Source organism: Canis lupus, chromosome 16 (genome assembly GCF_011100685.1).
Source record: "Canis lupus familiaris isolate Mischka breed German Shepherd chromosome 16, alternate assembly UU_Cfam_GSD_1.0, whole genome shotgun sequence".
Lineage (NCBI taxonomy): Eukaryota > Metazoa > Chordata > Mammalia > Carnivora > Canidae > Canis > Canis lupus.
Genome location: NC_049237.1, coordinates 8,016,888 through 8,033,392, shown reverse-complemented (window position 1 = coordinate 8,033,392; position 16,505 = coordinate 8,016,888). Strand labels below are relative to the sequence as shown.

Below are 16,505 nucleotides of genomic sequence, written 5' to 3'. Positions count from 1 at the left end.
CTTCTGTCAAAAATGTTGTTTGTATTTTGATAGGCTCTGCTACTTATATTTTGCATACTTTATGCAAAAACTTCTTGATTAGCAACCCTATATTTATTTATTTTTTTAAAGATTTTATTTATTTATGATAGTCACAGAGAGAGAGAGAGAGAGAGAGAGAGGCAGAGACACAGGCAGAGGGAGAAGCAGGCTCCATGCAGGGAGCCCGACGTGGGACTCGATCCCGGGTCTCCAAGATCGCGCCCTGGGCCAAAGGCAGGCGCCAAACCGCTGCGCCACCCAGGGATCCCAGCAACCCTATCTTTAGTTTTAAACCCTATTCCATGTAACCAGAGGAATCTTTCTAAAAAAGGTATTTTTAACTTGTGTGTGTATGTCAAAGACTTCTGAGAATTTGGAGTGCCTGGGAGGGCTCAGTCAGTTAAGCTTCTGACTCTTTTGACTCAGGTCATGATCTCAAGGTCGTAAGACTGAGCCCTGAACACTGGGCTCCACACTGGGCATGGAGCCTGCTTAAAAGTCTCTCCTGACATGATACTCTATGTGGAAAACCCAAAAGACTCTACCCTAAAATTGCTAGAACTTGCACAGGAATTCAGCAAAGTGGCAGGATATAAAGCCAATGCCCAGAAGTTACCTGCATTTCTATACACTAACAATGAGATGGAAAAAAAGAAAATAAGCAATCAATCCCATTTACAATTGCACCAAAACCCATTAGATACCTGGGAATAAACCTAACCAAAGAGGCAAATGAATTGTACTGAAAACTATAGGACACCTAGAAATAGAGGATTGCACAAAGAAACAGAAAAACGTTCCATGCTCATGGACGTCGGGGTGGCTCAGCGGTTGAGTGTCTGTCTGCCTTTGGCTCAGGGAATGATCCCGGTGTCCCAAGATTGAGTCCCACAGCAGGCTCTATGCATGAAGCCTGCTTCTTCTTCTGCCTGTGTCTCTGCTTCTCTCTCTGCATGTGTCTCTCATGAATAAATAAAATCTTTCAAAAAAGTTAATTTCATTTAAATAAAAAAATTTAAAAAGATTCTCTCTCCTCCCTCTGCCCCTCCCCCACCTAAAAAAAGACTTCTGAGATTCTGGTCTTAGATGCTCTGACACATAAAATTTCAGGGGTCCATAGAACCTGAAGCTCATGTATAGACTGTTGAGAAGCCCACTGAATTCAGATTTAGAACTTCATTCTAAAATGTAATTTTAGGGGATCCCCGGGTGGCTCAGCAGTTTAACGCCTGCCTTCAGCCCAGGGTGTGATCCTGGAGTTCCAGGATCGAGTCCCACATCAGGCTCCCTGCATGGAGCCTGCTTCCTCCTCTGCCTATGTCTCTGCCTCTCTCTCTCTCTCTCATGAATAAATAAAATCTTTAAAAAAAATGTAATTTTATATTTCATTAGTCTGCTCCAATTTTTCATAATTTATGGGGCAAAATTCAAGTTCCTACAATTTTCCAGTTCTTATAGGGGAAATTTCAAATACCATAACAAGGCATATAAGGTTACAAGTGAACCATGGCTATCTACTACCCCTTAGTTCCTTTGGTAACTTCCCTTATGCAATCCTATTTTAGTATATGTGCTGCCGAAGCGAGCACTCCCTTATGCAATCCTGTCATGTATCTTCTAATTACGCTTAATTCCAAAGTATATGTCTATTTCATCAGCAGGCAAAAATATGCCTTTCCACTCTTAGCAATAAGGGAAAGTGATAAGTCTTTCATTTCACTACTGTAGGCTGATTTTTTGTAACTATTTGCTCCTTAATTGATAGAGCCAGTTCAACAGGCTGACAGACTAATGGAACAGAATAAAAAGACAAAAACAGACTCTAATACATAAAGGAAATTAGAATAAAATTAAGGCAGCATCTGAAATAGGGTAAAGATGTCCATACTGAGACAACTGGAACCAATCTAGTTAAAAAGTTCATCCGTATTTCATACTGTAGACTAGGGAAAACTCCAAATAAGTAAAAAATTTAAATGTTGAAAAAAAGGAAGGAAAAGACAAACCATAAAATACTGGAAGAAAACATGGCAAAATCCTTTATAACCTCTAGTTAAGAAGGCCTTTATAACTATGATGCAAAATCTGCCATAAAAGAAACTGCAAAAAACTAAAAATCTTTTAGATGGCAAAACAAATTATAAGCAGTCTAAAGACATATACAAACTATGAAAAATATATTTGTAACTTATGAGCATAGTCAAAAGACAAAAGCAAACTGATAAAAAATATCTGCAACTCCTATAACATGCATGTAATCTTCCTAATATATAAAGAGCTAAAAATATGAGATAAAGACCAACAACCCAATAGAAAAATGGGAAAGGACGTGAAAGTTCAAACATGAAAAGATGTTCAGTATCACTAGGAGTAAACTCAAACTTGCCAAAATATTTTTGTTTAATTATCAGACTGGCAAAAACCCAAAAGCTTGACAACATGTTCTATCATATTAGGCTATGGTAAACAGGTATCTCATATATTGCAGGTAGCAATGCAAAATTAAGCAAGACCTATAAAGCAAAAAAAAAATTTTTTTAAGATTTATTTATTCATGAGAAAGACACACACACACACACACACACACACACACACAGAGAGAGAGGCAGAGACATAGGCAGAGGAAGAAGCAGGCTTCCCACAGGGAGACTGATGTGGAATTTGATCCTGGATCCCAGGACTACGCCCTGAGCCAGCCAAAGGCAGATGCTCAACTGCAGAGCCACCCAGGCATCCCTCAAAATTTCAAAGTATCTATTATCAAAATTACATATATAAATTTCCTTTTGATCCAGGCAAGCACACTTTTTGGTATAACTATAGTATTCTGATAAACATCTATACACTGAAATCTATAGCTGTAAAAAAAAATAATACTTAAAATTTCTCTGTATATGGCAACGGAGCATTTCCAGGGTCTATGTAAATATTAAAAACAAAATACAGAATGATATATATAATATGATAGCTTGTGTATACAAAGAGAAGTGGAAAAATAAGAATACATCTTTGTATTTGCTTGTAGCTACATTAAAAAGCAACCGCAAAGGGACGCCTGGGTGGCTCAGCTGTTGAGTGTCTGCCTTTGGCTCAGGCGTGATCCAGACAGGAGTACCAGGATCGAGTCCCACATCAGGCTCCCACATGGAGCCTGCTTCTCTCTCTGCCTGTGTCTCTGCCTCTCTCTCTCCATGTCTCTCATGAATAAATAAATTCTTTAAAGAAAAACAAAAACCCATAACATCCCAGAAAATACACATATACCTCCCAAATAAAAATAGTTACCTAAAAGTTTCAGAGGAAACTGGATGTATAGAAAGATTATAGAAACATGGGAGGGCACAAGATTTCTTTATATAATTACCACAGGAAAGAATTATATGATCAAAAATGGGAGGAGTGATTTGTCTCATATTTAAAGGCTGACAGGACTGAAAAGATACTTTCAAAAGAATCAGGTTTATGCATGGAATTCTTCAAATTCCAAAATTAAATGTCCTTGATTAGGCTATCAAAGGAGAAATAATTTTTTTCTACAATAATTTTTAAAACAAGCATCCCATCTTAATAAAGAGCTAGAGTCAATGTAACTGCCTGAATATTTTTGCAAAGGATAATTTGGACCAGAACAAAATGTATTAGTCTAAACTTTCACATATTAGTTTTTATTTTATTTTATTTTATTTATTTAATTTATGATAGGCACACAGTGAGAGAGAGAGAGAGAGAGAGAGAGGCAGAGACATAGGCAGAGGGAGAAGCAGGCTCCATGCACCGGGAGCCCGACGTGGGATTCGATCCCGGGTCTCCAGGATTGCGCCCTGGGCCAAAGGCAGGTGCTAAACCACTGCGCCACCCAGGGATCCCCACATATTAGTTTTTAAAGTGAATATAAACCATCTTTTATCAATGGGTTCATGATGGCTCACTACACTACTCCTTTTGTGTACACTTAAAAATTTCCATAATGAAATGTTTTCTTAAAACTTAAAAGACCTTCCTAAAGTAATGGCCATCAAATTGTAACATATTATTTGAGCTAGCAGATTAATTTGGTAGTTTAAATTCTTTGCAATGCAGTCTTCACTATATACTTTAAATAAACTGCATGATACCCTGAGATCTCCTTGCATAAACTGGCACAAAATATACATGCCAATGTATGGGTTTTGAATATAAATCTAAATTTGTGGCTTCCTGATTTTATGATAATGTATCCTGATGTCAAGTCCTTTTTCAGGACTGTTATAATGATTAGGTTTTGAAAGAAAAACTTCATGTAATCTGCTTACAACATGGTCTTACTAAAGTAAAAAGAGGCTGACTACGCTACAAAAACTTCATAATGTAAAAGCAATTTTAGAATTAAGTAGTATGTCTTTAGGTCAAGATAGACAGATATATAGATATAGGTATTTTTTAAAGTAGGTCTCACGCCCAGTGTGGAGCCCAACTCAGGGCTTGAACTCATGACCCTGAAATCGAGACCTGAGCTGAGATCGAGAGTCAGACACTTAACTGACTGAGCCACCCAGACATCCTGGTCAAATTGTATTTAACAAAGAACCAGTGGTCACAGGACTTACAAACATCCTAAGTTTTTACCAGTAAAATGCTATAAAAGTAAATCAAATCAAAGATCAAAACTAAAGTTAATCAGTTACTTCATTAATTAGTACTGCACAGGGAGGTACTTAACTAGTAACAGAAAAAGAAGTCCTTTCACTGTTGGTGAAAGCTAACAGAATTTACCAGGATTCAAGAATGTCCTAGGTTCCACAGCCACATAATATTATTAATATCAAACTGTAACTGAAATATCAACATAATCTAATACTGCTCTCTACAGTATTTTGCTTCACAAACCGTGAGAGGATGTGAGTGCATTTTCACAAACTGTAAACCACTATGCCATGGGTACTATTATTCCTTCTGTCTATAAAGAAATAGAACCTAACACCCTCCCCACTCTCTTTCCTCACTTGTGTAGATCTTAGGTTTCTGCTTTTGCTAAAAATAGAGGGATGGGTATTCTGTGGGGGTACTACCACTTACTCCTATCTAGTGATGACCCTTGACTCAATCTATTTCATTAAAACTACTTATTTGTGCTATTAAGAAAGTTAAAAGTTTTGCTGTTGTTTTTTTCTTTTTCATTTTTCTTAAAGTGTTTTTATGTATTCTTCATGTTTCCTCCCAAACTGGCTAAAGCAAGAACATAGCTTCTCCTTATCCCTTCCATTCCACAAATATTTCCTGCTTTAATTACAGCACAATGAAGGAATACTTTTGAAACATCCAGTGTCTGCTTTCAGCCCAGGTCATTATCCTAGGGTCCTGGGATCGAGTCCAGCTTCGGCTCGTGGTTCCCTGATCAACGGGGAGTCTGCTTTTCCCTTTGCCCCTCCCCCTGCTCATGCTTTGCTCTCTTTCTCTGAAATAAATAAAATCTTTAAACACCCCCCCCAAAGACTCATCCCTTCTAAAATATTTACAGACCACCTACTAAATGTTAGTCACTGATAAGCTGCTCTCAGAACTTCCATTCCACAGATGCTAAAATTAACTTAGTAGCTTTAGATATTTTTCCAGATTCCTTGTTCTTTTACAACCTTTGAATCAAATCTGCCTATCCCGTGCCCCAGGAATCTACTTCCACTTTTACAACTTAGAAATACCTTGTTACTTGTATACAAAGAATCCTGTATAAGATGTTCGTATTTTAGGCTTTAATAATAACAAAAAAAATTAAACATAATCTACATGTCCATCATAGGGAAATGGATAAACTGTGGTATATTCAGAAGCTGGAAGTCTCCATAGTAGTTAAATTCGAAGAATAAGACCTATATGTATCAACATATACATACGTATACCTTGAAATTATAATTTTAAATCTAAAAGGCAAGGTACTGAATATTGTATATAGTATCATACTATCATAAATTTAAAAAATACTTATAGATACATATATTTAGTAAAGTATAAAATTTTGGAATTAATTTTATTTATCAGAGTGGCTGCTTCTTGGGAAACAGTGGGACAGCAGATTTTCAGGAGAGTAATGGGACGGGTAAAGGGAACCACATTTGGGGCAGCCTGGGTGGCTCAGCGGTTTAGCGCCACCTTCAGCTCAGGGCATGATCCTGGAGACCTGGGATCGAGTCCTGTGTCAGGCTCCTTGCATGGAGCCTGTTTCTCCTTCTGCCTGTGTCTCTGCCTCTCTCCCTCTCTGATCTCTTATGAATAAATAAATAAAATCTTATAAAAAAAAAAAAAAGGGAACCACATTTGCATATGTGTGTAGTATAAAGGAAAAATGACAAAAATTCCTATTTGTTCATTGGAAGTGACTAAACAAACAGATTTTAATATACTGTCCATTATAATTTTCTATATAAACACATTTTCTAAATAAAAAGGTTTTAAAAAACCTTATGAACATTCTTTTCTAAATGCTAAATTGGTAAAAAAAAAATAAATAAAAATAAATAAATGCTAAATTGGTGACTCAAAGTCATCAATTAAATACCTTGCTTTGCAAAATGATATAAAATTTTCAAGCATGGTTTTTTGTTTAGTACTGGTTTTAGAGTCATAAAAAAACACTTCTAGGGGCTAGCTACTATCATATTCCTAGAATTATAATGCTTTCATTTAGTCTACCTTACTTTTACTTTCTAATCTCAGGCTTATTCGTCTTCTACAATTCTTTTTGGATCTAAAACACATTAAGTTTTATTCCTATAATCTCTATTCTTTCTCCTTCTGAAATATATATAGTCTTAGAACTTGTACCTTTTGCCATCTGTAGAAGAAATAATCCTAGCCATTTACATCCCATTTCTATTATTAGAGCAGTGCTCATCAGTTCTTATAATTTTTCTTATCTCAGACCTATGGTATTTTATTTTTGTCTATGCATGCCATAGAAAACTATTTATATAAAAGGAAATTCTTTCTCCAAAACAGATATATGAAAGCCAATAAGCACATGAAAGGATGCTTAATATCATCAGCCTATCAGGGAAATGCAAATCAAAGCCATAATGAAACACCACTTCAAACACACTAGGATGGCTGTAATCAAAAAGACAATAAATACCCTGGCGAGGAGATGGAAAAACTAAAACCCTCACACAGTACTGGTGAGAAAGTAAAATGCTACAGCTGTTTTGGAATACATTCTGGCTGTTCCTCAAAAGATTACTAGAGACATTTATCCAATAAAAAACGAAAACATATGTCCACACAAAAAAACTTGTACATGGAATGCTCATAGCAGCATTATTCACAATAGCCAAAAAGTGGAAACAACACTCAGGATGGATAAATACAATGGAGTATATACAAACAATAGGATATGAGTCAACCATAAAATAAGGCATGAAGGACTGAATCACACTGTAACATGGAAGAACACTGGAAACTCACTAAATCAAAGAAGCCAGTCACAAAAGACCACACACTCCAAGATTCCATTTATATGGTATGTCCAGGAATAGGCAAATCTATAGAGATAAAAGGAAGTAAGTAGTTGCCTAGGGCTGGGAAGGTTGGGGAGAAATGATAAGTGACTACTAATGCATATAGGGTTTCTTTTTTGGAATACTGAGAAAGTTTTTTTTTTTTTTTTAAAGATTTTATTTATTTATTCATGAGAGAGAGAGGGAAGGAGAGAGAGAGAGGGAGGGAGGGGGGGAGAGAGAGAGAGAGTGTGAGAGAGATAGAGAGAGGCAGAGACACAGGCAGAAGGAGAAGCAGGCTCCATGCAAGGAGCCTGACGTGGGACTTGATCCCAGGCCTCTGGGATCAGGCCCTGGGCTGAAGGCGGCGCTAAACCACTGAGCCACCGGGGCTGCCCTGGAATGTTGAGAAAATTCTTAAATTGATTGTGGTAACATCTGTATAACTGTGAACAGACTAAAAATCACTGGAGTGCACCCTTTGAGTGAACTGTACGTGAGTTAAGTCTTAATCTATAAAAAATTCTTTTAAATTATGAATTCAAAAAGACAGGCTTAGGACAAGTTGTGTTTCGGGATACTTGGATGAGTCTAATACTTTCCTTAACTTTTTGTTGTTGTATGACTTATGTATTGAAAAGTATACATGAATGAGTGTATCTTAGGCCTGAAATACTTTAAATTTTAGTAGATCAATAATATCTTCTAAATTTTAACATTCCGTATTGGCCAGGGTCTCACGGTAAAAGTAAGCCTCATACACTATTAAGAGTGTATACCTTACCCAGTAATTATTTGTAGATATCTAACATAAAAATATTCCCACAATGTTTCAGGATATATGTATTTAAATGTATATTATAATATTACTTAACTATCCATCATGAAAAATAGCTAAATAAAATAGATATAATCACTCTAAGCAATAATTTTAAGCATCACAAAGAAACAGCTCTGTGGAAGAAGGGTTTAAGTATAAAGTAAAAGGTAATCCTTTTCTCCTGCCAGAGCATGACCCTCATCCTTAACACTTCTTTCTCTTCTTAAAGTATATTTCATGTAATAGATAAATAACACTACCAATTTTCTTTTCATTACTAACAACTCGTCATTACTTTTTATTCTTTTTAAGTTTTATTTAAGTAATCTCTATACCCAACATGGGGCTCAAACTCATAACCCTGAGTCACATATTCTTCCAACTAAAGCCAGGTAGATGTCCCTTTTCATTCCTTTTTTTAAAAAAACAGATTTGAGGTTTAACTGATCTACAATAAACTACATTAATTTAGGTATATTGTCTGATACATTTTGACATTATGTATATACTAATGAATTATCACCACATTCAAGATAATTAATGTACTCTATTACACCTCAAAGTTTCCTTGAGCTCCTATGTAATTCCTCCCCCTCCAGTCCAGGCCCACACAAATACGGATCTAAAACTGTCACTAGGCGTGTCTGAGTGGCTCAGTCAGTGAAGTGTCTACTTTTAGCTCAGGTCATGATCCCAGGATCCTGGGATGGAGCCCTGCCTTGGGCTCCCTGCTTGGCAGAGGGCCTGCTTCTCCTTCTCCCTCTGTTGCTCCCCGTGCTTTTACACTTGCTCGATCAGATAAACACAATCTTAAAAAAACAAAAACCTGTCAGTAGAGAACAGTTTGCATGTTCTAGAATTTTATATAACTAGAGGTGTAAAATACATTTTCATTTTTGTCTGGCTACTTTCACTTAGCATGATTATTTTGAGATTGACTATGTTGTTGTGTCTACCAGTAATGCACTCTTTGTCCACATGGTATTCCATTTTATGGATATACCACAGCCTGCTTAACCATCTGTTGATGAACATTTGGCTTGTACTCAGCTTGAGGGTATTACAAATAAAGCAACTAAGAACAATTGTGTATAAATCTTTGTATGGACATATGCTTTCTCTTTGGTAAATATCTAGAAGTAGAATGAATGGCTGGATCATATACTAGGTGTATGCTTAACTTTTTACAAAATTGCCAAACTATTTTTTTTTAATTGTGGCAAAATACATATAACATAAAATTTAACATCTTAAGTGCTTTAAAGTATACAGTTAGCTATGTTAAATACATGGACACTGTTTCATAACCAGTCTCCATGACAGTTTTCATTTTGAAAAAAATGAAACTCTATAACCATTAAAGAACAATTCTCCACCCCCTTATAACCACTATCCTATTTTCTGTTTTTATGAAATTGACTATTCTAGGTACCTCATATATGTGGAATAATACAGTATGTCTTCCTGTGACTGGCTCGAGATTCATCAATGCTGTAGAATGTGTCAGAATTTCCTTTTGAGGGTTGAATAATATTCCACTGTATGCATATATCACATTTCGTTTATTCATGCATCTGTCGATGGACACTTGGGTTGACTACACATTTTTGGTTATTGTGAATAATGCTGCTATAATTATGGGTGTATAAATAACCTCTTTGAAGCCCTTTCAATTCATTTGTGTATATATCCAGAAGCAGAAATGCAGGATAATATAATTCTTTTCTTAGTTTTTGAGGAATCCTCAAACATTTTCTATAGTGGTCACACCATTGTATATCCCCACTAGCAATGCACAAGGGTTCCAATTTCTCCATATCCTTGCCAACATGCTATTCATTCTTTTTTTAAAAAATATTTTATTTACTTATTCATGAGAGAGACAGACAGAGACAGAGAGAGAGAGAGAGAGAGAGAGAGAGAGAGGCAAAGACACAGGCAGAGGGAGAAGCAGGCTCCATGCAGGGAGCCTGACGTGGGAATTGATCCTGGGTCTCCAGGATCTTGCCCTGGGCTGAAGGCGGCGCTAAACCACCGAGCCACCAGGGCTGGTTCATTTTTTTTTTTTTTTTCTTTTTGATAGTAGCCATTCTAATGGGTGTGAGGTGGTAGCTCATTGTGGCTTTGATTTGCATATTCCTAATGATTACTCTTGAGCATCTTTTCATGTGTTTGTTGGCCATTTGTAAATCTCTTTGGAGAAATGTCTACTCACCTCCCCTCTCCTTTCTTAATTGGGTTGTTTAAGGTGTTCTTTTTTTATTGAGTTGTAGGAGTTTTCAAAAATACATTCTGAGTATTAACCCTTTATCACATATATCATTTGCAAATATTTATTCTGCATTGTCTTTTCACTCAGATGATTGTGTTCTTTGATTCAGTGTTTCTAATTTTGTGAGGTATAACAAAATACTTCTCTATTTTTACCTATGTTGCCTGTGCTTTGGTGTCAGAGCTAAGAAACTACTGCCAAATCCAGCGTTGTGAGGCTTTTCCTCTATGTTTCATTCTAAGGGTTTTATAGTTTCAGCTCTTACATTTATGTCTTTGATCCATTCTGAGAGGACTTTGTATGTGGTGTAAGGCAAGGGTCCAACTTCATTGTTTTGCATGTGCACATCCAGTTTTGCCAGCATCATTTGTGGAAGAGACTGTCCTTTCCCCACTGAGGGGTTGTGATACCTTTGTCAAATATCCTTTGACCATATACATAATAATATATTTCTGGACTCTTTATTTCATTGATCTTTATGTCTGTATATCTATGCCATTCTGTAGGTTTGTAGTAAGTTTTGAGATCAGGAAGTGTGAGACCTCCAACTTTACTCTTTTCCAAGATTGCTTGGTTCTTCAGGATTCCTTAAGCTTCCACATTAATTACAGGATAGATTTTTCCTTTTCTGCAAAAAACACTGTTGGGATTTTAAAAGGAATTGTATTAAATAAAACTATCAAATTGTTTTAAAAAGTGTATATGTACCATATACCAGCAGTGAATGAAAATTCCAGTTATTCCACATCCTTGCCACTAGTTGGCATTGCCACTCTTTCATTTTAGCCATTCTTGTAGGTGTGTAGTGTTATCTTGTGCCTTTAAATTTGCATTTCTCCAGTGACTAATGACATCTGGCATCTTCTCATTTATTTATTCACTATCTATATATTTTCCTTGGTGAAATATCTGTTCAAAACTTTTATCTATTTTTTTGAGGTGTTTGTGTTTTCATTATTGAGTTCTAAGAGCTCTTTGTATGCTCTGGATACACGTCCTTAATCACATATGTGTTTTTGCAAAGACTAGTCCATGGTTTGTCTTTGTACTCTTAGCACTGTCTTTTCAAAAAGCATAGTTTTTGGGGTGCCTGAGTGGCTCAGTTGGTTAGGTGCCTGCCTTTGGTTCAGGTCACGATCCTGGGCCCCAGGATCAAGGCCCTCATTGGGCTCCCTGCTCTGAGGGGAGCCTGCTTCTCTCTCTCCCTCTTCCGTTCCCCATCCCCTGCTTGTGTTCTCTCTCTTCTCTCTCAAATAAATAAAATCTTAAAAAAAAAAGCATAAATTTTATATTTCAATGAAATCCAATTTATGAATATGTTCATTATGTATTGTACTTTTGTCATATTTACAAAATCATTGCCCAATTCCAGGTTACTAAGATTAATTCTTACTTTTCATTCCTTTCTCTGTATTCAACTTTATTTATTATATTTAAATTCAATTAGCCAACATAGAGTACATCATTAGTTTCTGACGTAGTTTTGAATAATTCATCAGTTGCATAAAACATCTGTGCTCACCACACCATGTGCCCTCCTTAATGTATTCAACTGTTTTTCTAAAGTAATTTTTGGGTAGGTCCATCAAGCAGAGCCTGGCAAAGGTAAATTCTCATCTGGAAAGGCCTCTATTATACCTTCAACTCATATTTTAGCTAAGCAAATTATAGGCATTTCTCAGCATTCTGATTACTCTATTGTCTTCTGGCTTCTACAGCTGCTATGATGAAAAATTTTTGATAATCTAATTGTGATTTTTTTAAAGATAATTTTTTTTCCTCAATGGTTTGAAAAAACTATTCTTTCATTTTGTTATATCTAATAATTATGGACTGAAATTTATTTATACACTTCAGGGCCTTTGTTTCCCAAATCTTTAGATTCATCTTTCACAAATGTTAGCCATCATTTCTTTGAATTTTGCTCTACTTTATTTCTCTTCTTTCTGGAACTCCTCTGAGGCATATAATGAAACTGTTCATTCCATCTTTCATATCTCTTATCCTCTCTTTTATAGTTTGAGTCTCTTTTCTTGCTTTCTAGAGTTTAATAATTCTTTTAACCTACTTTTTACTTCATCCACTTAGTTTTTTAAAAATATCCTTTTTTACTTAGCATTTTGATACTTCTTCTGTAATATGCTGTAATTACTTGACATACTGAAAGTTTATTTAAAGTTACCTTGCTACTTCCTCAAATCAGTATCAATTTATGTTCATTAGTTTTTTTCTCTAGTGACAAATGCTTCCTTTGAACCTTCTGTTTCTCCTTTCGTCTAAGTTGTTTGAATTTTTCCATCTCTATTGTAAAAAATTTCACTCACAGAAAATTAGAAGGAGTAATATAATTAACATCCAAATTCTCTCTGCTTAGATTCTAAATGTTTTTTCATATTTATTTTCTCTAACATTTTGTTTTCTATCTTACCATTTGAAATGAAGTTCCAAATTGATTGACTGAGATAGAAGTAAGAATAGTGATTACTCTTGGAGGTGATTACTGAGTTGGAGGGGGCATGGGAGAACCCTTCTCAAGTTGCACTAGAAATGTTCTATATCTTCACCTGCGTGGCAGTTACACATGTATAAGGTCACTCTGTTGTACATTTGAGATTTGTATATTCTACTCTGTGTAAGTTTTATTTCAAAAAAGAAGGTGGAAAAAGTTGTAGGTGTCATGACAATTTACCCCTAAATTAAAAAAAAAAAAGTATTTTCTAAGAATAAAGATATTCCACTACATAATTACATTCCTGTTATCATTTTCAGGAAAATTATCAATTCCATAACATAGTTAATCAACATTTGCCATTTCCCATAAAAAAATGCCTTTTATAGCTCATCCCTATCCTAGTCCCAAGCTAGGATCACATATTGCATTTGTTTACATCTCTTTAGTCTTATTTAGTGTAGAATAATCCCCAATTTGTTTTTTGTTCTCTGTGACAGTGACTCAGGCCATCTGTATTACAGAATGTCCAAATTCTGAATTTGTCCATTTCCTCATGGTACTTAACTTTTTCTTTTATCCCGTGTTTCTTGTAAAATGCAAAGTTCAGAAGCTTAACAACACAAATCATCTTTAGCAAGGATACTTTATAGATACTGTCATCCACTGAGTTTAAAATTTTAGGACCACCTAGCAGTTCTATTTGGTTCCTTCTAGGAGTCTTGTTGTTCTTAAGTCTTCTAATGCACATAAGCTCTTTCCTTGTTTATTTTGTAACATGGGATTTTGAGTTTATCAATAGGCATTATCTCTGTGGATTCCACGAGACCTAGACAGGCCAAAGAGGTTTTACATTTGCTCCTGCCTAGTGCCTCTCCAGGACCAGTTGTTGGATTGAAAGATCCTGGACACCACCCACACCATGATGAGAACAGGTCTATAATGAAGAATTCAAGGGAAACTTTAACCTTTATCTGGACAGCTGAGGAAAACAGGTAAGTTTTATTGTTATTTATGTATGCTGAGTAAATAGATTTTTCTTCTAGTTCACCCTTTTTCTGAGGGTAAATCTCTTCAAAGGCTCAGCTTTATGTGAGGATCTGAGATCCAACTACCTTGTGACACAGGCTCAAGACCTAATCTTACATCCCCACACACTGACACTTACATCCCTTTGTTTTAAAGGTACAAACTGACCTTGCTGGAGGCCACTGCAGCACAGGTCAAACTTATTCCATGAAAATCCAGCATTACTACTAATGCTGTGTGAGGGAAAAAAAATTAAAACTATTTTGACTTCACTTGAATTTGGAAAAGGCTTTTTATTAATTTCAAAAATAACCACATACATTTTTTAAAGTAGTGATGTAGACAGGTGCATTATTATTAAATCCAATGACAGTACTTGTTGCACTCAAGGCTTATAGACCACCCATAAAATTGTGCAGATTTCCCTGCTTTAAATGTTACTTACAGAGTACTCTGTTCCAGTGTTAACACTAATGATCAACAAAAGTTATATATATAGAGAAAAAAAAAATCAAACACGCTAAAAATCCAACATTTGATAGTAAGTCCAAATAGGGGTTTCTCCAGGGCAAAAAATAAACTTACCTGACATATGATAGACAACAAACAAGCTCAAATCTTGAAATTCTTTTTGATTCTAAACTAGAACCACACTCCAGTCTAAGTACAAGTTTGGAAGATAGTTAAAATGTCAAATCTGACACTAAACAAAATGTAATTTGTTCCACTTAAGAAATACAGACATTGGCACCAAATAATTATGTCTTTTCCACTCCTGGTTGAAATGGATGCTTCCATTTACATGACCACAGAGAGTGGAGTGGTATCATATTTCAGTTTCAACAACTACTCTTTCTGAAAAACACAACGAAAAAGCAATGATGATATTAAAAGTTGACTCACCACCGTCCTCTGTTTATTGGGCAGGAAGACTCTAACGATAGGTTTTTGTGGTGACTTGGGATTGCTCCGTGATATATCTGTGGGATTTTGAAAAACTGAAAGAGATGAAGGTAGCACTGAAAGGCTAGAAGAGGAAGAAGATGTAACGGTGTCCGTTGATGCAGAGCTAGAAACAGAAAAATCAGTTCCATTCCCCAGGGATTCCAATAACTGTTGTTCTCGCTGTTGGAGGGCATCTAGTTTGCTGGTGTATTCTTCATAGGCCTATAAAATAAAGTAGACTTACGTTAAATCTGGATTTTTTTCCTGACAGTAACAAAAGGAAATAAGAAATTTAAGTCTGATTATAATCTCTTTATAATCTAGCTAACAAGGTTTTAAATTAGAAATTATAAAATAAATGCTACAAGTATTGTAAATTAACTTCTACTCTTAATATGATAAATCTTTCGGATGCCTGGGTAGCTCAGTGGTTGAATGCCTGCCTTTGGCTCAGGGCATGATCCTGGAGTCCCGGGATCAAGTTCCACATCAGGCTTCCTGCATGAAGCCTGCTTCTCCCTCTGCCTATGTCTCTGCCTCTCTCTCTCTCTGTGTCTCTCATGAATAAATAAATAAAAGCTTTTTAAAAAATTGATAAATCTTGTGTGATAAGATACTACACTGCACTGAGAAACTGACAAAACATAAATGTCCAGAATATCCATGAATGTTAATTTAAAATTGCAATATTTAGAATGTTCTGGTCATATTGCAAATTACCTTCTAAACTGCATATCTTACATAAGATAAAAATACTATAGACTACATCAAGGGACGTACAATATTAAAATTTTATTTTTTTCAGAAAACTTACAGGCATGTAAAGTTTCATACCTTTCTCCCCTCCAAAGAACAACAGAAAGACAGGCTGAAAAGGAGATGAGGTCTTAAAAAAGAGATTTGTCAAAAAATAAGACTCAGGTACTGTGTCAGATCTCACCATTACTAACAAAATCTTAATAGAACTTAAAAGATGTATAATCTCCATCTTCTTTCTGAAATAGCTATTAGTTAAAATACTTTATTCTCTTCACTATGGATCGCTGATGATCCTATCAAATACTGCTTAGAAAATAAAATTTTATCTGATAAAGTGGTTTATACCCTATAGTCAAGAAATTTGGGGGCCATTATCCCATCAGTTTTTTTTTCTACAAGTTTCATTTGACTAAAGCTACGAAGTCAAATGACCACATAAGATATCCTATTCTAGAAGTAAAGAATTTTGAAAATAGAGTGATACTGAAAGTAAAGAAATGGAATGAACTGGAATATATATGCTCATGGTTCTTTAAGGCAGTGGTAATCACTCTCCCCCACACCCCAGTTCACCATTTCTGTCTACCACCATACATAGATGCAATAACTACAAACATTTATAAAAGGCTACAAGAGAGAATCAAAGATTTTAAAATGGCACTTCCCATCACTCAGAACTTACTATTGGGCTGCAGAGAAGCAGGTAGATGTATTTTTATTTAAGTGTTATACATGAGAAACAGA

The 16,505-nt window shown here is 35.6% G+C and overlaps 1 protein-coding gene across 6 annotated transcripts in view; it reads right to left on the bottom strand.

Annotated features, from left to right (window-relative positions):
• The window catches only part of BRAF (B-Raf proto-oncogene, serine/threonine kinase), a 172,337-nt gene that overhangs the window by 68,449 nt on the left and 87,383 nt on the right, over nucleotides 1-16,505 (bottom strand). For 5 of the 6 annotated variants that reach the window (XM_038559390.1, XM_038559385.1, XM_038559386.1 and 2 more), the window contains exon 3: nucleotides 14,961-15,224. In XM_038559390.1, coding sequence (XP_038415318.1) covers nucleotides 14,961-15,224 — 264 coding nt within the window. Of the gene's footprint in view, nucleotides 1-14,225; nucleotides 14,291-14,960; nucleotides 15,225-16,505 lie in introns of those variants that run through there. The other variant, XM_038559389.1, reaches the window with a different exon arrangement.